The 20,681-nt window shown below is 42.9% G+C and overlaps 2 protein-coding genes and 1 long non-coding RNA gene across 9 annotated transcripts in view; 1 reads left to right on the top strand and 2 right to left on the bottom strand.

Annotated features, from left to right (window-relative positions):
• Golga3 (golgin A3) overlaps positions 1 to 9,848 on the bottom strand; it is a 47,339-nt gene extending 37,491 nt beyond the window's left edge. Inside the window, exons 1-3 of one of the 3 annotated variants that reach the window (XM_036171771.1) lie at positions 9,588 to 9,848; positions 4,533 to 4,846; positions 1,808 to 1,960 (exon numbers count right to left, since the gene is read on the bottom strand). In XM_036171771.1, the coding sequence (XP_036027664.1) occupies positions 1,808 to 1,960; positions 4,533 to 4,668 (289 nt within the window). In that variant the 5' untranslated portion in view covers positions 4,669 to 4,846; positions 9,588 to 9,848. Of the gene's footprint in view, positions 1 to 1,687; positions 1,961 to 4,532; positions 4,847 to 9,246; positions 9,409 to 9,587 lie in introns of those variants that run through there. The other 2 variants (XM_036171769.1, XM_036171770.1) reach the window with 2 other exon arrangements.
• Positions 9,849 to 10,038: 190 nt separating this feature from the next.
• Positions 10,039 to 20,018, top strand: LOC118572347. The gene is made up of 3 exons (XR_004943488.1): positions 10,039 to 10,177; positions 18,427 to 18,520; positions 19,371 to 20,018. It is a non-coding gene; the product is annotated as an uncharacterized LOC118572347 (long non-coding RNA).
• The window catches only part of Chfr (checkpoint with forkhead and ring finger domains), a 31,669-nt gene continuing 26,602 nt past the window's right edge, over positions 15,615 to 20,681 (bottom strand). For 3 of the 5 annotated variants that reach the window (XM_036171908.1, XM_036171905.1, XM_036171903.1), the window contains one exon: positions 19,058 to 19,642. In XM_036171908.1, the coding sequence (XP_036027801.1) occupies positions 19,413 to 19,642 (230 nt within the window). In that variant the 3' untranslated portion in view covers positions 19,058 to 19,412. Of the gene's footprint in view, positions 15,884 to 18,512; positions 18,586 to 19,057; positions 19,643 to 20,681 lie in introns of those variants that run through there. The other 2 variants (XM_036171907.1, XM_036171906.1) reach the window with 1 other exon arrangement.

Below are 20,681 nucleotides of genomic sequence, written 5' to 3' on the forward strand. Positions count from 1 at the left end.
TCTCTGTGAGTTTGAGGCCAGCCTGGTCTACAACAGGACAGAACAGCCAGGGCTACACAGAGAAACCCTGTTTCAAAAAACAAGACAAAACAAAAAGAAGCAGAGGCTAACCTGGGAACACAGACCTCATCTGGAAAACTAACAAAAGTGGGTCAATTTCAGTGCTTGGGAGCCAGAGGCAGGCGGATCTCTGTGAGTTTGAGCCATTCTCAACTTCATAGATGCTTCTGGGTTGGCTAGGGATACATAGCGAAACTATCTCAAAACAAAACAACACAATGAAAGAACAAAAGTGGAGGCAAGCCTGTAATCCCAGTAGTTAAGAGACTGAGGCTGAAGAATCACAAACTCTAGGCCAGTCTTGCCTATACAGCAAATTCAAGAATAGCCTGGGATACAAAACAAGACTCAGAAAACAAAACAAAACAAAAACCCCCAAAACAAAAAACATCACCAACAAAAAAACAATATCCCACCCCACCCTCCAGAATAACAGTAACACACACACCAAAGAAAAAAAACAAAAAAAGGAAAAGAAAAAAAATGTCTATACATTACAGTGTGGGGCAAGTGTCTTCACCAGATACTGGAAATATGACTATATGGGACAACACTAAACACCTGCTTGACCCACAGAGAAGCAAGTTTAATGGCCCAAGGACATATGTACCTAGATTCTAGCTGTAACACTGTCCATTACAGCCGAGAATTAGAATGTATCAGGAAAGCCAAGTGGTGATAGTCCATGCCTTTAATCTCAGTAGTCTGGAGGCAGAGGCAGGTGAATCTCTGAGTTCTGAGGCCAGCCTTGTCTACAGACAAAGTTCCAGGATAGCCAGAGCCACATACAGAAACCTGTCACAAAAAAAGGGGGGGGAGGGGAGCGAAAAGAAATGAAACAGGTAACAGGGAGCAGCCAACACAAGCTGCCCTGGTAGTGGGGAACCATTTCCACAAGATAAAATCATGTTTTAATCGTGTAAAATTATTTAAACAATAGAATCCTACTTTAAAATTACCTTTTAAAAAGTTTTATTTTTAATTTTGTGTGTGTGTGTGATTTTGAGTGCAGATAACTACAAGAGTGAGAAGAAGGCATCAGATCCCCTGGGGCTGGGATTACTAAACTGTCTGATGTGGGTGCTGGGAACCAAATCTGGGTCCTTTGTAACAGCAATAAATGCTCTTAATTGCTGAGCAGTCTCGAGCCCCTAAGATTCCTGTTGTTTTGTTTGATTATAGGGGCCTTGCTAAGTTGCTCAGGCTGGGCTCAATTTTTCAATCCCCCTGCCTTTCACAAGTAGCTAATTACAGGCATATAAATTTCACTTTTAAAGACAATGATAAAAAGTCTGGCTATGTTTATATAAGCGCGCAAAGGATCTTGTGAAAATCTGGTTTACTGACTTAAGACTAAACCCCTGCCTGTTTGCTGGCCACCCATGTTGTCAAGGAGATACGGGTGCTAGTACTGGATGGAAGAAAGTTCCAACATCCAGATGTCCTTATACTCTTTGAAGGGAAGCTACGCCATTAAGATGCATCCCTCTGCCTCCCCCATTGAGTACTAAGATAAGACAGGACAAGTGAGGACTGCTCACACAGGAGCAGTCAGGCACTGATTCCAAGTAGAAGATGCTGATAGATAGCAAGGGGTGGGAAGAGTCCAGAGGGAATGGATGCTTACACAGTTGCGTTTCTTGCATGGGAAGACTGAGTCTGAGAGACTGCAAAGCTTCTTTTCTAACACTGCCCTCAGCACTAGTTCCCTGAGACTTCCTTAGGTTGTCATGGAAACCATCCACACCTGCAGAGGCATCAGGTCCCACTGGGCTTGCTGTGGGATCAAGAGACAACGGAGGGTCTGGGAACTGCCCGTTCTGACAGAGGGCCTCCTGGCTGGATCTATCTGGGCTTCCTCCTTCCCTAAAAACTCTGTTGTTTACTTCAACACTGGCATCTGGAAAGAGAAAGAAAGCATGTTAGACAGTATCTGAAAAAGTTTAAGTCATTTTCAGACACACAGCTATACATATCCCATACAAGTCCCATGAGCACAGCATCTCCATATTTGATAAGTTGTTTTCTCGGACTCTCAGGAAACAGGTCCCATACTTGTCTTGGGGCAAAGTCTCATGTTCTCATCTGTAAGTTAGCCTCACCCTCCACACTACGACTATGGTATTTAATTCATGGTTCCTCCCCACTTAAATACAAAAAATTAAAAAAACAAAAACAAAAAAACTTTGAAAGTCTATTTTTTTTAAGTGTGTGTGTGTGTATGTGTGTGTGGGGGTGGGGGGGCATAGGCTTAAAATAAAGCTGAGAATTTTTTAAACATGTACAGATGACAGTAGGGCTAATCAGAGTCCACGCTCACATTTTCAAGGGCTGATTTCAAAGTAAATTGAGAATATGTTCTCCAAAGAGGTAGATAATCAAATCAGAGTGATTCTGCAAAGGTGAATAGAATCCAAACTTTGTTTTGGCTTCATGAATAAGGGTTAGGTATTATAAAAACTCTATTCATGGGGCTGGAGAGATGGCTCAGAGGTTAAGAGCACTAACTGCTCTTCCAGAGGTCCTGAGTTCAATTCCCAGCACCCACATGGTGGCTCACAACCATCTGTAATAAGGTCTGGTGCCCTCTTCCGGTCATACATGCTGTATACATAATAAATCAATCAAATCAAAACAAAACAAAACCAAAACTCTATTCACAAGCCAGGTGTGGCTGTTCAGTCCTATATCCCAGCATTTAGGAGATATAAGCAGGAAGGTCAAGAATTCATGATCATCCTTAACTATATAGCAGGTTTGAGGACAGCCTGGGCTCCAAGAGACTGTATCTCAAAAGCATTAAAAATTTTAAAACCTAAGGTTACCCACAAGGACTCTGCTCATGGTCCAAACTCAGCCTCACTCACTGCCATTACTATACAAAGAACTAAAACACAATTCTTCCTCAAAAGATAAAGGCTTCTCAAAATTAAGTCAAATTTAGACTTTCTTCTCCTTTCCTCTGTTAGGTAAACCATGTATCAATAAGGAGATAGGTAGTGTCCATCCTAAGGAATTCTCAGGCTCAATGACCTAAGATCTCACAGGCACTAATATCAATGGGTACCAAGATATATCCCAAGGGCGTGTAGGAAATACCACCCCCACCCCCACTTTTTATTTTTGCTCAAGCCAAGTAAAAACAGGGTTGTTATTTACAAATAAAAGTTCTTGCCAGGCGGTGGTGGTGCACGCCTGTAATCCCAGCACTTGGGAGGCAGGGCTAGGCAGATCTCTGTGAGTTCGAGGCCAGCCTGGTCTACAGAGCTAGTCCAGGACAGGCTCCAAAGCTACACAGAGAAATAGAGAAATCCTGTCTGGAAAAACAAAAACAAAAAAAAAAAAAAAAAAAAAAAAAAAAGTTCTTGCTACTCACTGACATGCCTCCTGAAAAAGAAAGCCACAAATAGGAAGTAGAGCACAGAAATCCTCAATGCCCAAGACATGTTTGTTATAGGACACAAGATGGCCCACACTGTCAGCTTTACTAAAGGGTACAGGGATTCTGGTGCCACACTGTCACCCTTTATTAAAGGCTGCAGGGAATTCTGCATTTCAGATACAAGTTACAAGTGGCTAATACCAGTTTCTGATATGTAGATTGCTAAACAAAATGAGTTTTGAGAAACATATTATACTTTAAACAAAATCTAAAAGCAACAAGATCCAGTATGTATGTTTCCAAATACAAGCTTAAATATATACATCATCATGATTAGTAGACAAAAATGGCTACATCCACTTACTGGATGTTCACTAGGCAGAAGGGATTGAATCAGGGCTTCACACACATCAGAGAAGCATTCTACCACTGAATTACATCCCAGCTCTTTTGGCCCATTATACACATCACTCCTTTTAACCCTCACAACTACCCTATACATAGGTTCTATGAATCTTCCTAAGTGGTAGATCCAAGTGATTACACACATCACTTAACATTCACAACTACCCTTTGCATAGGCACCATCATCTTCCTGAGTGGTAGATCTAAAACGTGGTTCCAGGCAAGAATCCATTGTCTCTGGCATGAATACCAGTACCTGCCTCACCCAATGCATGCTAACTTCTTGAACATCATTTTATAAGTGCAATTTCAGAGAACCAATGCAAAGTAATCTATCTTTTAAAAGTGCATATTGCATTGCTAGTTCCTGACTGCATGGGGTATGGGAATCAACTGAGTTACTAATGATGCACACACAACCCAGCAGCTAACAGAGAAACATGATTCAGGAGTTCTAGACCACTAATCAGTTCCAGTTATTGAAACTTTGGCATCCAGTCAACCAGAAAGTTAGAATTTCAAGCACTAACAATAATTCATGCTTGATCTAAAGTTAGTGCCAAATGAAGATATCTGTAAGATAACTAATACTCAGAGAATGAAAAGTTCATGTCCCCCTCCAAAACACCAGCTGACCACATCTTGAAAATGAAATGCTAGGGTATAGAATGACCTATTAACTTACATTGAGCTCTGTTTGGTTGGTCAGACGGTAGTGTCAGTGAGCCCAATGTCTCCAGTGAGGCATCAGGGCAAGATGAAATATCACTGCTGGACTTGTCTTCCCAAATGTCATCCTGTTTAGCTGATTCACCATCCATGGTCAAGGCAACCCAGACTAAAAAGGCTCTGAGGAGCTAGAAGTGACTCTGGATTAGATTTGGTTTCTGCCATCAGCAACAGCACAGAGCTTCTAAGAAGGATCCTACTCTGTTTTCCATTTTCAGGGCTTAATGTCTCACAAATGGCTTGAAGTCAAACCAAGTAATACCATGATTCCTGATAAGAGGAAGAAAAAAAAAATCCATTATGAAACATAATTTGTTAGATTTCAAGTAACAGTTACAAGGCTCCCAATTTGTACAGAAAACACACACAGATTTCCACACCACAAACAATCCCTGAACACCCACAATATCCCAGGTTTTGAGGGTAAAATATTAAACCAGCCACACCTTAGCCTTTCCTAAGGAACTGAGTGTCTCTCCTGGTGCCAGTTACAGGAAGTTCTGCCACGGATGATTTTCCAAGGTTTTTAAAAAGAGCTTGTAGTCTGTTGTAGTTGAACATGTGCTAAGAAACTGAACTTTAAATTTTATTTAAGTTTAATCCGAATTTAAATAACCATTTGTGGCCAGCAGCTTATAAACGAGGCAGACCTAGCACCTCATAAAACACCTGGAATGGCCGGCCATGCCCAAGGCCAAAGCTCCTACTAGGCAATTCTACCCCTGTAAGCTATGTAACTCAGATCTAAAGGAGTGAAAATTAAAGAAACAGTTGCCGAAGGATGAGGTAATAATATGCTAGAAGAGGAGATCCAAAGGCAGATCTAAGGACACACAGAAAGGCGGCAGCTAACTTGGAATCTGGGCCTGGGCTCTTACAGCAGGCGACCATTCACTTTTCCTTACTGGGGAGATCAGCAGTCTTCCGACCCATATAGTAGACTGAGTTTAGGAAAACACAACTTCACCTTAAATCTGGCAATTAGCTACCAACTCTGAAGTGTGCTGAGGATACTCACTCCTTATCTAAAGGTAAGATTTACATATGAGCTTCCAGGCATACTGTAGGAGTGTTGGTATCTATGTTCTTCAGAATAAGTTCTGTATTATTCTTTCTGTTCTATGCTTAACATGCTTCATAGCAAAATAACCTACATCCTGAGCTCACAAATCACACTGCAGTGGAATGTGGTGGCATATGCCTTTAATTATAGCACTCAGGAGGAAGTCAGGTGGATCTCAGAGTTTGAAGACAATCTGGTCTACGTAGTGAGTTTCAAGCAAGCCTGGGCTAAAGTTGAGACCCTGTCTCAAAAATAAAACAAAACAAACAAAAAACAAAAACAAAATTCATGTTGAGAAATTACAGGTAAGAAGCCTCACTAACAAGGTGTGATGCCAATTCATCAGTAGGGCTAGCATACTGATGCCTATCATTGCAGACACACGTCCTCTGACTCCATCTGTATTCTGTGACTGATGACCACCTGTGAATGAGGGAACTCACCAATGATATGGTCAGCTCAGCCTAGCAACATAGTGAATGACTAGTATAAGTCTAAAATAGGACAAATACAAAAAAGGTGGGCAGCTAAGAAGTCCCAGAGATAATATGCTCAGAGGCAAACAGTGACAATTCCCATAACTTAGACTATCCATAAAGACAGACACTAGCCAAGAATATTAAGTTCCACTGACTATGTAATTTGGGGGCAGATGTATCAGCTTGTCACAAACTAGAAACCATCACATATTCCCCTCTTTATTCTCCTTACTCTGATTTTGTGCTGAGCAAGAAAACTGATTCCTAAGTAGTCCTTCCTCCTTTCAGAGATGGAATGGTACAGCCTTCCAGAACAGAAGACCCCAACTACAACTGACTCTGGTTAACTCACTTAGATGGCTCCTGTTCACAGTCAGCTAGCTCCTCAAGTGGATCTACAGACAAAATTTCTGGATCATGCCAGAAGCCAGGCTTCCGACACCAGTCCTACCTGAAGGGTAATAAACTGACATTTACTGTCTACCACCGGTCTCCTTTGAATTTTGTTAAGCATGACTCATTCATACAGGGTCTCATTACCTCAGACTGCTGACAAAGGCAAGTCTCTGGGCACCGAGAAGAAGAGACGGCAGGGGTAGGGAGAGGCACACACACACAAAAAAAGCTGTTTTCAGTAATACACACTACATTTCTATGTTGTTTTTTTAAAGAGTTCATTCTCATAGTTATCCTTTCGTTCTTCAGTTGTTTGGTCAATTTGGTTCTTTTTGTGCATATGTATGTGCACACCTTCAGATGCCATTCAACTTGTTTTTTTGAGATAGAATCTCTCACTGACCTGGAGTTCATCAATACAAATATGCTGGCTGGCCAGTGAGACCCAGGGATCTGCCTGTTCCCACCTTCCCAGTGCTGGAGTTACAAGTGTACACTATCATACCTAGCTTTCTTACATGGGCATCAAAGTCCTCGTGCTTGAATAGCAAACACTTTACTGACGGAGCTAACTTAGCTAGCTCAATTTGTTTGGTTTGGGTTTGGAGTTTTTTTAAGACAAAGGCTCAATATACAGGCCCGGATAGTCTCCAACTCATGTAGATCCTCCTGATTCTACCTTTGAATGCTAGGATTGCAGTCCTGCGTAACTTCGTCCACAGCTTCATTTTTAACCACTTACACTCCCATTTCTAGATGGCAGAGCAAAGCCATCACTGAGAAAGTCCCAAGATATACCTAACTTCAGCAGTTCACCTAGATTTCACATTGAGAGACTACAATCTCAGAGGCAACAGGCCTTCGAGCTTTTCCCATTAGAGTCCATGAACCTGGTCCACAAACAATAGCTACCCTATTACAGAGGTTATCATCAATTAGACAGAAGTATAGCAAAGAGAAATCAGGGCTTCCCAAAGATGTCTAGTTGATGACACACTATCGAATAATAGCAAATAGCGCTCTATGTAAGTAAAAACCAAAGGTCAGCCTCAGGTACAGCAAGGACAAGAAGTGACAGGTTTTGAGTTAAATATGTTTGCCTCAAATCCTGACTGTTCTTCCACTTGGCTGTAAGAGATCTTGTTAAATAGATTTCTGAGCTTATTTTCTCACCAACAAAAACATTAAGAAAATGAATAAAATAATTTTGCTAGGATGGACTACAGTAAAATATAGGATTTGTTCATGCCCTGGATAAACAGGTATAATTTTTTTCAATAGCTGTTCAAATCGATAGTAAAAGCCAAACTGAAGTTATATTCTCACTTGAGAAAATAACACTACTTAAGGGAATTGGCCAAAACTCAGCTACTTTAAAATATGAATAACATCAGATAACTTTCATTTCTTTCTTTCTTTTTTTTTGAGGGGGGGGGGTTGTTTCAAGACAGGGTTTTTCTGTGTAGCTTTTGCGCCTTTCCTGGATCTTGCTCGGTAGACCAGGCTGGCCTCGAACTCACAAAGATCTGCCTGCCTCTGCCTCCCGAGAGCTGGGATTAAAGGCGTACGCCACCACCACCTGGCTTAACTTTCATTTCTTCTGCTTCTTTTCTTTTCTGGGGAATAGGGAAGAGATGGGATTTTCCCCCAAAATCGTGTCTGTGTTTATATGTTCATAAGGCACAGATGTGTGGAGGACAGAGAACAAGTTATGAGAATGGGTTCTTTCCTTCCACCATGGGGCTTCCATAGAACTCATGTTATCAGACTCTAGAACCTTTAACCACTGAGCCATCTTGCCCATTTTGGATTTTGAAACAGAATCTTACTATATAGCCTGGGCCTCAAGCTGGTGGAGGTCTTCCTGTCATGGCTTCCCAAGAGCTGCTATTTTAGACATGTGAAACTACATCCAGCTTTTCCCTTTTCTTTCCATTCAAGGTACACTGTAGCTGAGAGCTACTAAAGGATTATAAAAGCAAAGGCCATGAGGCATCTGTAAATGGTTTACAGTGTCCCAGTGACAATAAAATACAAAGCTCTTAGCCTAACCTAGAGATCACTTTTATGTGGTTCCTGCTTATGACTACACCCCTTAATTCTGTGCCTTTTCCCCTTACCTGGCTATATTATGCACCCAGGAGTACAGCTGACTCTCCATAGGGTCTCTACACTTATTGTTTGTTTGACAGAGTTTCTCTGTGTAAGAGCACTGTCCTGTAATGCGCTCTGTAGACCAGGCTGGCCTCAAACTCACAGAGTTCCACCTGCCTCTGCCTCCTGAGTGCTGGGATTAAAGGTGTGTGCCATCATGTCCAGCTGGGTCTCTACACTTCTTGATCACTCTGCTGAGACATTACTCTCAACAATTTTGCACAGAAGCTTCTTGTTATGGAGGCCTGCTTTGGGTCAAAAGTCACCTCTTCCGCAGGCCTGACAAAGCTAATCCTCTCAATTTTTTTTTTTGTTTTGAGTTGTCAGTATACCTTCACTATAAAGTAGTGAGAACAGAGACCACAACATTACTATATCCTGAGACCTGTTACAAGCAGGGCCTGTCTTTCCACATACACTCAGAAAGCGCCTGTGGAAAGGTGGTGAGCTGTTCACTTTGCGCTCTCTAGCACTGGCTCTACTGTCCATGTTCAGCAGCACCGTGAAACATCTCTGAGCACCAGAACCGAAACAATAAGTCCCCCACAGATTGAACGACTTGCCACCAAGTCACTCACGTTCGTCATCGACTGCAAAAGAAGCAGACTTCAAACAAGCTGACCCAAGCAGCAGTAGCACAAGCTCTCAGGGCCGACCGCATCCCTGAGGTGCAGAGGGACCCCCTGCGTTTCCCAAGCCGGTACTGACACCAGCTGGGGCAGGCTTCCAGCCTGAGACAGAAGAAGGAAAAGCTGACTAGAGCTGGCCGCCGCTGACCCAGTCTGCGCGACCCTCCCCGGACTCTGCATCTGCCTTGCCGGCGCATTCCTCTCTGCGCGCGGCGTCGCCCGACCAGTCCCACCACCGTCCACTACCCCAATGCCCCGACCCTCCCCAGTGTTAGCCCCACAACCCTCACCGTCGGCGGCCCAGCCCTGCGGCTCCGGTAGGACGTGGCCGTGCGAGGGGCGGGGCGCAACAGGGCACCAGTCTCGGGCAACCCCCCGGAAACAGCCTGTCTGCGCGGATTTCGTTCCGGAAGAGAGAATGTCTGCGGCCAGTAGCCACCTTCAAACTAAGGTCCGTACGAATCTTGCTCCGGACAGAACTGAGACGGACTTCAGAAAGTGGCCTTAAATTTTTTGTGGGCCTTCTTCACCTCAGAGAAACAACTTCCAGCTTACTGGAACAACTCCGACAAAAAAAAAAAAAAAAAAAAAAAGAAAGAAGTTGAGCTTCCGGCGGCAGTGGCGCAAGCGGGACTCGCCACGCTCCCGCCCCTCGCTGCCTTCTGACTGGTGGATAAGATGATCCACGTGTCACGCCCCCTAGGGCGTGGCTCTCCCGCCCCACACCGGTTTCGTGTTATACATGCGATTCCAAGAGTTCGGATGCCTAGTTTGATTGCTAGCGTTATCCTTCGTCGGCCGCTATGCCACGCGACTGCAATCTAGCATAAGGAAGTCTGAGGCAGAGTACCACAAGCTCAAGGCCTGAATGGACTGTAGAGTAAGTTTTATCTTAAGAAAGTCTGGAAAGTAGCTCAGTAGTAGCACTATTGGGTTCAGTCTCTAATATGTCAAGAAATAGGAAGGGAGAAGAAGGAGAAGCAACAATACAGATACCTAACATTAAACTGATGGCACATCCATATAAAAAAAATACTAAGTATAAACTTTTTTTTCGTGCTACAGACTGTCCTGGGCCTTGAATGTTTCCATCACTTTCCCCACCTCCAAGCTACATTCCCAACCCCAAATAAAAATTGCCATAGCTGGGGCTGGAGAAATGGCTCAGAGGTTAAGAGCACTGCTTGCTCTTCCAAAGGTCCTGAGTTCAATTCCCAGAACCCATATGGTGGCTCACAACCATCTGCAATGAGATCTGGTGCCCTCTTCTGGCCTGCAGGGATAGGTGCAGACAGAACACTGTATACATAATAAAGAGTAAGTCTAAAAGAGTTGCAAAAACAAAACAAATCGCCATAGCTTTATTCAAGTATAATTGACATGATATAAAATTTGCCCATGTGTACAATTTGATCATTATTTCAGTAAACTGGTAGCTGTACACAAATTTCTATAATCCAGTTTTAAAGCAATTTCATGGAATTGGTTGTCATTCTCTTCTTTCAGCCCCATGTCATCACTATGTTGTTTCTGGGTGTGCTTGCCTGTACATTGCATATGAATAGGATTCATATACTATGTAGCTTTGAGTTCTTTTTCAAGGTATCCATGTTGTACATGTTTCAGTGCTTCATTTTCATTGCTGAATAATACTCTTATTTTCTGGATATTTCCCTTTTCTGTATTTATCAGTCGATGAACAATTTGAGTACATTGTGCTCCATACTGTTTTGCATGAAAGGGTGTTGGGGTGAACAAAGGAACAAACAGGCTTCTAAATTTATATGTCCATGGAGTTGGGGGCAAAACCTTTAGAAATCAATACCTGGTATGAGCTGGAGTTGCAGAGTGGGAGGAGCTGCCACTTAGGGCAGACTGTTTATTCTCTGAGGACTACTGTGTGCCAAGGTTTTTGCTAGATGCTAAAATCCCTGCTGTCAAGCTTACTCCAGGGTGGGAAACAGTCAATAAACAGACATACAGGACAGGAAATGATGTCAGAGATAAATGGATAGGTGGGCAGGTATTCTGCAATCTTATGGATTATTTAGAAAGGACCTCCCTGGGCTAGTACATGGCTCAGCTGTAAAGATACTTTCAGCACAAGACTGGCAACCTAAAAAAGCCTATATAAAGGTAAATGGAGAGAGCCAACTCTACAAGTTGGCCTCTAAATATCCACACATGCACTATGGCACAATGGCACACTAAATCAATCTCTCTCTCTCTCTCTCTCTCTCTCTCTCACACACACACACACACACACACACACACACACACACACACACACACACGGAGTTTTTAAATATTTATTTATTTACGTTTTTTGAGACAGGGTTTCTCTGCGTAGCTTTGCACCTTTCCTGGATCTCGCTCTGTAGACCAGGCTGGCCTCGAACTCAAAGATCCACCTGGCTCTGCCTCCCGGAGTGCTGGGATTAAAGGCGTGCACCACCACCGCCCGGCAAATATATTTTTAAGGACCTCTCTTATCAATCTGAGCCAGTACCTAAACAAAACATACCTAGAAAAAAGTGCTTCTGAACTTGAGGGTGCTCCCAGGTTCCTGTGAGGAAGTAAGCTTGGAACTTGCCTGAGTGGGTAGAGAGCATGTGAAGATCTAAGAGTGTTAAATATGAGCAGCACAGGGAATGAAGGTCTACAAGGCCAGAGGATGGTCAAATAGGGTCTATAGCAGTGGGAAGTTTCAGAGATGGCAAAGGCTATAGTAATCAGAGGTATGCAATGGCGCAGGCACAAACTCGGGCTGTGGGAAGTGTTGTTTTGTCATATGGAATGCAGTAGCTCTGCAAGAGAGATGAAAGATGATGCCTGGGTTTTGACCCAAGTCACAAGATCATATTTTCTGAAATGCTGAAGACCATGAAGGCAGGCTTTCATGGCATGTCTGGGTGGTATGACGGCATCTACTCTGGAGTATTCTGCCAAAGCAAATCTGAGATGTTAGAAAGACAAGTAATGCACCATCCACTCAGAGACATAAAAACGTACGCACCCCAGGGAGCTTAGAGAGCATGGAGTACAGTAGACTAAGAAGTGTTTAGTCCGAGTGTTTATTCCCTTGGTTTTTAATATAATTTATGTAGTTCTACTGTTATATGACATTTAGATTAGTGTTTGTGTTTAATGGTACTAGTGGAGGTGGCTCTGCGATAGATCACCTGAATTTACTACATGTGGCTAACTATGTCTGTGAGTCTGGCTTCTCCCACTTTGTGGGCCTCTGTTCTCCTTTCTCAAGGTGAGAACCAGCTTGTACATACAGTCTTGACAGTGTCTGAACACTGTTGTGCATCCCAATATTTGAGGGGAGAGAGAAGGCAAAACCAGAGTTATAACTACACTCGATTTTGTGGGGTTTTTTTTGTTTGTTTTGGTTTTTCGAGACAGGGTTTCTCCGTAGCTTTGGAGGCTGTCCTGGAACTCGCTTTGTAGACCAGGCTGGCCTTCAACTCGAAGAGATCCACCTGTCTCTGCCTCCCGAGTGCTGGGATTACAGGAGTGCGCCACCACCGCCCGGCTCGATTTTGTGTTCTTTTTACTAAGTTTCAGTCTCCTGATTCTGGGCTTCTGGTGGCAACAGTTTCTGGGTCTGTTGGCTGAGCCTCACTATAGCTATCTAAGGGCCACCCTGACCCATCACTCCTAGGTTGCCAGACCAACGCAGGGTAGGCTGACACTAGGGTCCCCTCAACTGGCAGAAACCCACATTGGACTGCATCTCTGGTTGAGCTCTGTCTTTGAAGCAAAAGCCAGTTCAGGGTTGGGGAGCTGCTGGAATCCTGGTCTGACCATCCCTCACCCCACCCCCACCCTACACTATCAGGTAATCTAATCAAGATTAAACCTGAGGATTTAATTAGCCCTTTGTAATTGGGATTCTGGCCCAATGAAGTTTTCCTGGGGTCAGCCTGGTTCCTTTAGCACTCTTAAGACCCACTTCTGGTTTGAACCTGGAACCTTGCAAGGCAGGAAGGATTCCTTCTGATATAAAAAGAAAGGGTATAACAGCTGGCAAGGCAGGGATGTAGGCCAAGCTGACCACAACTTCAAACTGGATTACAAGGAGTGCCCCTCACTGTACCAGGAAGCAGAGATACTTAGTCAACATCTACAGAACCCTGCTCTGGGTGTGTTCCAAGGCCAGGTTCAAGAGCTAAAAAGAAAACAGTCTGTGGCAATCCTGTGAGGAAGCCTGCATACCCTATGGGGGTAACAGGCTGCAAGACAACAGCAGATTGTTGGGTTTTTTTGGGTGGAATGGTCCAACTTCCTTAACAACTAGAATGGATTTGAGGTCACCTAGGAGACACAACTCTGGATGTGTCTGTGAGGTTGTTTAAGAAAGGTTTAACTCAGGAAAGGAGATCAGCCCTGAATGTAGGCTGTACCATCCCATGGGCTGGGTTCTCAAATGCAAAGAGAAAGCTGAGCAACAGCAATCATTTCTCTGCACCCTGACTGCAGATTCAATGTGACAAACTGCTTCACTCCCTCCAGGCCTTTCCCACTACAATGGACTATATCTTCAATGGACTGTCAAAATAAGCCCTTCCTTATTTCACACAGCAACAAGAAAATTAGCTAATACGTGAGCTATGTGAGAGTCTAGAGAAAGGAGGTTTAGATGATATAAAGACACTGCCTGAGGCCCACAAACCTGTCTCTATGAGCAGCTCAGTCAAATCACACCCAGGAATCATCACCATGGCCCAAAGCCCCCTTATACTAGAGCCTGACATGTAGGCCTTGTTCTCTACCATGTGTTCATCAGAAATTCTGTGGAATCCCCTCTTCCCCTCTGAAGTAACTCTCAGGCACCATGCTTCCTTAAACAACTGAGCATTAAGTGATTCCCAAGGAGCTTGATGCCCCTCGTGCTTCCCTCTGGAATAGGATCCTGCAGACATGAGCAAAGGTACAGGTCCTACTAACCCAGGACAGATCCTGAATCCTGGGGGGGGGGGGTGGGTGGAGCGGCTGGGGGGATGGATTAAATACTGCACATCACTGCTCAAGGTGTAGATAACACATTCCCACTGACTGGGACTGACAAAATAAAGAGACTGTCCTGTGCCGTGTTCAAAGATGCTCAGGTTTTGAGCCCAACCAGATCCTGTTTGCTTACCTCTTGACGTGATCTATCTGCTGGTGGAGTCACAAGATTGACTAACGGGCAATAAAGTAAATATTATGAGTAGTGAAGAATTAGTGTTGTGAATTAGTGCCACCTGTCTGCATTAGCACGAAACGTTTGGCATCTCACATATGAACGAAACACAAGAAGAGAAACAAACACAGCTCATTTATTAGAATCAAAAAAAGAGAACCTCCCACTAATACAGAGTGCTGCCTCTCAGTCTGTATCAAGAGCAAGACAACAGGTGAAAATTGTATTCCTGAGAAGCAAAAAGTTAGCAGTTTGCAAACAAACATAACAGGTGATTTCAATAAAAGATAAAAAAGCTTAAAAAAATGAAAAACAAAATTTCAAGTATTATTCCAGATGACATAACAAACCTAGTATACCAGGATAGGGGCTGGAAAGTAGAGGCCCTATCAGTCTGGCGCCATCTGGAGTTTCAGCAGGGGTCTGCTCTCAGGGACTGCAGGGTTAAGGGCAGAGGCTGTACCCTGCTGCATAAGAGGCATAGGCCAGCCCTGTGTCAAGGACCTGGATACTCAAGATAATCCTCCTCAGGATTAGCAGTTTTGGACATTTAATGATTTTTTTTAAATACAGAAACATATGCTCAATCTTTCAAATGTCAGACTCTTACCAATTTCAGTCAATTTGTAAATTATAAGTTATAATATTTGTGCTACAGTTTTTAATATTTAAATCTTATTAGAAGATAAGCACCAAACCTATTAAAATAAAAAATATACAAAAGGCTGTGGCTTTCCAGACAGAAGAATATCCTGTACATCCCTGGAGGCTGTAAACTTATGCTTCCTTTCCTTACACATATCTGACCCCTTTTCCCATGAAACTTTTTCATTTTAACTGTAGTCAAGGTACAAGGTATAAAAGATACAAAAGTATAAACCTGCACTGTCACTGCCTACCACACACAGGGGAGAGCTGTCTAGTGGGAGAGAGATCTGTCTGTTGATCTTCCAGCACTGACTAGGAGACTAGTGTGACTAGGAGACTAGTGTGACCAGCTGGCCTCCCACGTGATTGGGGCACACGGAGTGTGTGTGTGTGTGTGTGTGTGTGTGTGTGTGTGTGTGTGTGTGTCTGAAGTTAAAGGTCCACATTGGGCACATGGTGTGTGTGTGTGTGTGTGTGTGTGTGTGTGTGTGTGTGTGTGTGTATGTGTGTGTGTGTGTGTGACTGAAGTTAAAGGTCCACAAAGGGAAAAGCCATACCAGAGTGCCTGACCAGAAACCCCAGTGCTGGAACTGTAAAGGGAGAACTCTAAAAATGCCCTTAAAGTGTCTGTATGTGTTATTTTTAAAAACATAGTGTTATTGCCTCCAGTGCTCTGTAACTGTTTTATGTGTATCCTCCAACGCTCAATTCTTGAACCTTGTCTGTTCACAGATGTGATTGAATTTCCTGCAGGGAGAGAAAACATCAAAGACTACTCAAACTGTGAAACTGCATACTGTAATCACCACATAAAAACATTTGTGCGTCATACATTTAATCTCATTCAATAATTTTTATGTTTTTAAAAAATATATAGTTTTTAAAAGAATTTTAAATTTATGTGTATTTAGATGTGTCTGTTTGAGTATATGCTGTATGTGTACAGGTGGCCAGGGTGACCAGAAGAGGAAATCAAATCCCCTGGAGCTGGTATTACAGATGGTTGTGTGTTATTTGACACAGGTGCTAGGAACCAAACTCAAGCTGTCTGGCACAGGGGCAAGTGCTCTTAACTCCTGAGCCATCTCTCTAGTCCCTCTAACTATTTTTTAATAATATTAAAGACACTACACTCCAAAGGTAGTCTTTTTCTCCTTTTACCTTTTTTTTTTTTTTTTTTGACCTGAGGATTGAACCCAGGGCCTTGCGCTTGCTAGGCAAGTGCTCTACCATTGAGCTAAATCCCCAACCCCCTCTTTTTACATTTTAAGATAAAAATGAAAACACAGTGGGTAATTTATCAGATTAGAAAATAAAAGCTGTGCTTCCTTAGTGTATGTCTTTGCCTATACTTCACCTAGCAGGGTGGAGACAGATGCTGAGGAGACAGTGGCCACCTTCCCCTCTCCACAAACCAGGGGCAAGACTGGAGATAGGCATGGAGAAAGTGGCACATACCTTTGTTACTCATATCCATACTACCATGAACAAAAGTGAGTTAGTTGTGAAATGTCCTTCCTTCCTTCCTTTCTTCCTTCTTTTTTTTTCTTTGAGACAGGGTTTCTCTGTGTAACAGCCTTGGGTGTCCTAGAACTCATTTTGTAGACCAGGCTGTCCTAGAACTCACAGAGATCCACTTGCCTCTACCTTCAGAGTGCTAGAATTAAAGGTGTGCACCACCACTGCCCAGCTTCCTTCTTTCTTTTTTTAAAAGATCCCAGCACTGAGGAGGCAGAGCCAGGCAGATCTCTGTGAGTTCAAGACCAGTCTGGTCTACAGAGCAAGATCCAGGACAGACACCAAAACTATACAGAGAAATCCTGTCCCAAAAAACCAAACCAAACAAACAAACAAATAAGCAAACAGATAGACAGACAGACAGACAGATATTTGTATTACTTTTAGTTCTGTATATGTGTCTCTGTGAAGGTATGCACACCTGTTTGCGGGTTTTTGAGGAGGCCACCGATATCTGATCCACTGCAGCTAGAGTAATAGGTGGTTACTAACTGTCCAATGTGAGTGCTGGAAACTGAACTCAGATCCTCTGCCAAGAGCAGCACACAGCTGAGCCATCTCTACAACCTAAAATTTCCTTTCTTGAAACAGATGGTGCCTACTGTTCATGCTCAAGCACAATACAAGGTTTTACACCACAAAACTACCAATTAAGAAATCATCTCTAGTCTTATCTTTTTCTCATACTGTGGGCACCAGTTCCATTGTCTTAATCTGAATCAAAAATCTGTGTTTAGAGATTAAATACTGGCGAATGGATGGACTAGCAGAGGACCATACCACTATTTGTTTAAAAACAGGAGCAGAAAGATTAGTGCTGAGCGCTGACTTCATAAGGCAATGCAGATGTTGCTATGAATAGCATTTGAAGACTATGTTGAAGACACCACAGTGAGGGTGGCTAAGTTATAACACAACCCCCACCACACACACAATATGAAGAAAACCCCAGGTATTAATCTATCACAAACTGGGCTAGTAACTTTGTTGGCATGTGCTCAGACCACAGCTACTGACCCAGAGAGAACTACCACCGGAAGCTGTCAGATAAAGCATAATGTGACTCCAACCATGAGGACACAGATGAAAGATGGAGGTAGATATTTGCATAGAAGCAGTAACATAAGAGCAGACTTTCTGCGGCAGCATTCCTGCTGGGTACACCTGGCTTGGTTCTGGAGTATTAGCACTTAGCCCTAATCCATCTTTTGTTTAATAGACACCTTTTGTTCCTGTTGTCACCCTATGTGAATTTTGTCTCAGAGTCTCCCAAGGATACAAAGGCCTATGCAAAACTTGGTTCAGGAAACCCGGAAAACTGTAGTACCTGATGAATTGAGAAATTTGCAGTTGGCATTGTATTTTTGGGAGCTTCTTTCAGGTTGTTTTGAACATATGGAAATCAACTGGCCTAAGTAAATATTGAGAAAAATAAAAATACCCTGGGTGAAGGGAAAGTGTTTCAGTCATTGGAGACTGGATCCTCCTGCAGCCAGAAAGGCTAGATTTATTCTTAAGGTACCTCTGAGTCTTCTTTCCATGGATTTGAGTGAACCCACACACCTGTGCCGCAACACTTCATGACAAATTTCTATATGAAAATACTATTTTACACAATGCATGACTTTATAGAAATATAGGGATTAAATTAGCATATATATGTAAATTTGGGGGGTGGAGTGGGATGCTGGGAACTGAACCCAGAACTTTGTATTCTACTACCGAGGATACCTTAAGTCCCCAAATTAATGCATTTTTTTTTTTTTTTTTAGCATATAGTTCACTGTTATTGTTGCCTTCCCAAGCTCTAAGCCTAGAGGACCTGCAGTTGACCCAGATGTCCCCCAGCTTCACTCACATTGCATGGTGAGCCTTCACCTGAGTGCGACAGTTACGGCCCCAGTAGCAATCAGGACGGGATGTTACAGTCACTGGAAAAGAAAGCACATGTCTACATTAGATGTATCACACATTTTTCATGTAGCTAAATGAATTTAACTGGAAATACAGGGAAAGTCCAAGCACAAAGCATCTTTGTCATTTGTGTGTGTGTGTGTGTGTGTGTGTGTGTGTGTGTGTGTGTTCATGTATCTTCATATAGGTGCATGTATGTGGGTACACATGTATGTGTAGAAGCCAGAAGTTAAGTGTCAGATGTCATCACTTACATTGAATTTTTTTTTTTGAGACAAGGTCTTTCAGTGGCCTAGAACTTGCCAATTAGGCTAAGCTTCCTGGCTAAACCAAGGACCTGCCTATATATGCCTCCCCAGTTCTGGAATTATAAGTATGAGCTGCTACAACTGGCTTTTTCTTTTTTATTTAAAAAAAAAAAAAAAGATTTTTATTTTATTTATTTTATGTGTAAGAGTGTTTTGTCTGCATGTACCTAAGTGCATGTACCTAAGTGTGTGTGCTTGGTGCTTACAGAGGCCAGAAGAGGACACCAGATCTACGCGGGTTCTGGAAACTAAACCTGGATCCACTACAGGACCCACATACCCAGTATTTGTTTTGCATTTTTTAGCACAAGGACTGAGCTCAGGTCTTCATGCCAGCACAGCAAACACTTTCCCAAGCTCACATCTTACCTCTCTCTATGATCAGTTTTCATAAATCACGCCAAGATTTTTGGACAAGAAAAACAAATTTACCTGAAAACCAAGTCAAGGGAATGAAGTTGTTCTAGTAGTGTCTTTATGTGGCTTCGTTCTAGAAACCCATGTGTCTCGATCCGGTCCGAAAAGCAAATGCAGCCTCAGCCATCCTGTGTGTCTGTCTTCTGCCTACATTCTACAACTTCTGCTGAGAATGGAGTATAATGCCATGCTAAGAACTGTTGGAATTGAGAAGCCAATACAGACAGAACAGGCTCCTTACCTGGCAACTCTGAAGCGGGAATGTTCTGCCGATACTGGTAGGTCAGCTCTCGGAAGCTGCGCAGACCACAGCAGTAACACAGCACAGTGTTTCCAGTGACTCGGTAATCTGGGGGAGGACAGCCATATCTGGACACAGCCGTTTATCAGGCAATGCCATTTTTAAACAGCAAACAGACATACTTCTAACTAGTAGGAAACTAACACCATAATGAGGTAGAGACAGTGGGCTAAACATCTGGAAAACAATTCCAAAACCAATCTAAATACTAATTTAGCTGTTTTTTTTAAGATTTATTTTTATTTTATGAATGTTTGCCTACATGAATGTCTGTGTGCCACGTGTGTGCAGCACTTGAAAAGCCCAGAAGGCGGCACTGGATCCTCTAGAACTGGAGTACAGATGGGTGTAAGTCACCATGTGGGTGCTGGGAACCTTGTCCTCTCCAAGAACAACAAATGCTTATCACCACTAAACCGTCTTCCAGCCTCACTATAGTTTAGGGTTTGATTTTTTTTTTCCCCCGTTTTTTTTTTGTTTGTTTTTTTTGGCTTTTTGAGACAGGGTTTCTCTATGTAGCTTTGGAGCCTGTCCTGGAACTCACTCTATAGCCCAGGCTGGCCTCAAACTCACAGAGATCCTCCTGCCTCTGCCTCCCGAGTGCTGGGATTAAAGGCGTGTGCCACCACCGCCTGGCTGTATAGTTTAGTTTTTAATAGTAAAATAATCTCATGTGGATTAAAAATTTTAGGGCTAGAGAGATGGCTCAGAGGTTAAGAGCACCGACTGCTTTCCTAGAGGTCCTGAGTTCAATTCCCAGCACCCACATGGTGGCTCACAACCATCTGTAATGAGATCTGGCACCCTCTTCTGTGTACATAATAAATAAATCTTTAAAAAAAATTTTTAAATATTTTTTTAAAACCTCCCTCCCAAAATATTAAGATTGGAAAGAGTATTTTCTCTTGTGCTACATTTAAGTATGGTTAATTAATCCTTATCTGAAACACATAGGATCAGAGGTATTTTGGATTATAGATTGATTTTCCAGATTTGGGGACATTTATGTAACTGTCCCAAAGGATTTTAAAAAAGTATGTATAAGTGTTTTGTTTGCATGTATATATGTATGTATGTATACTACGTA

This window comes from Onychomys torridus, chromosome 22 (assembly GCF_903995425.1).
Source record: "Onychomys torridus chromosome 22, mOncTor1.1, whole genome shotgun sequence".
Taxonomy (NCBI): Eukaryota; Metazoa; Chordata; class Mammalia; order Rodentia; family Cricetidae; genus Onychomys; species Onychomys torridus.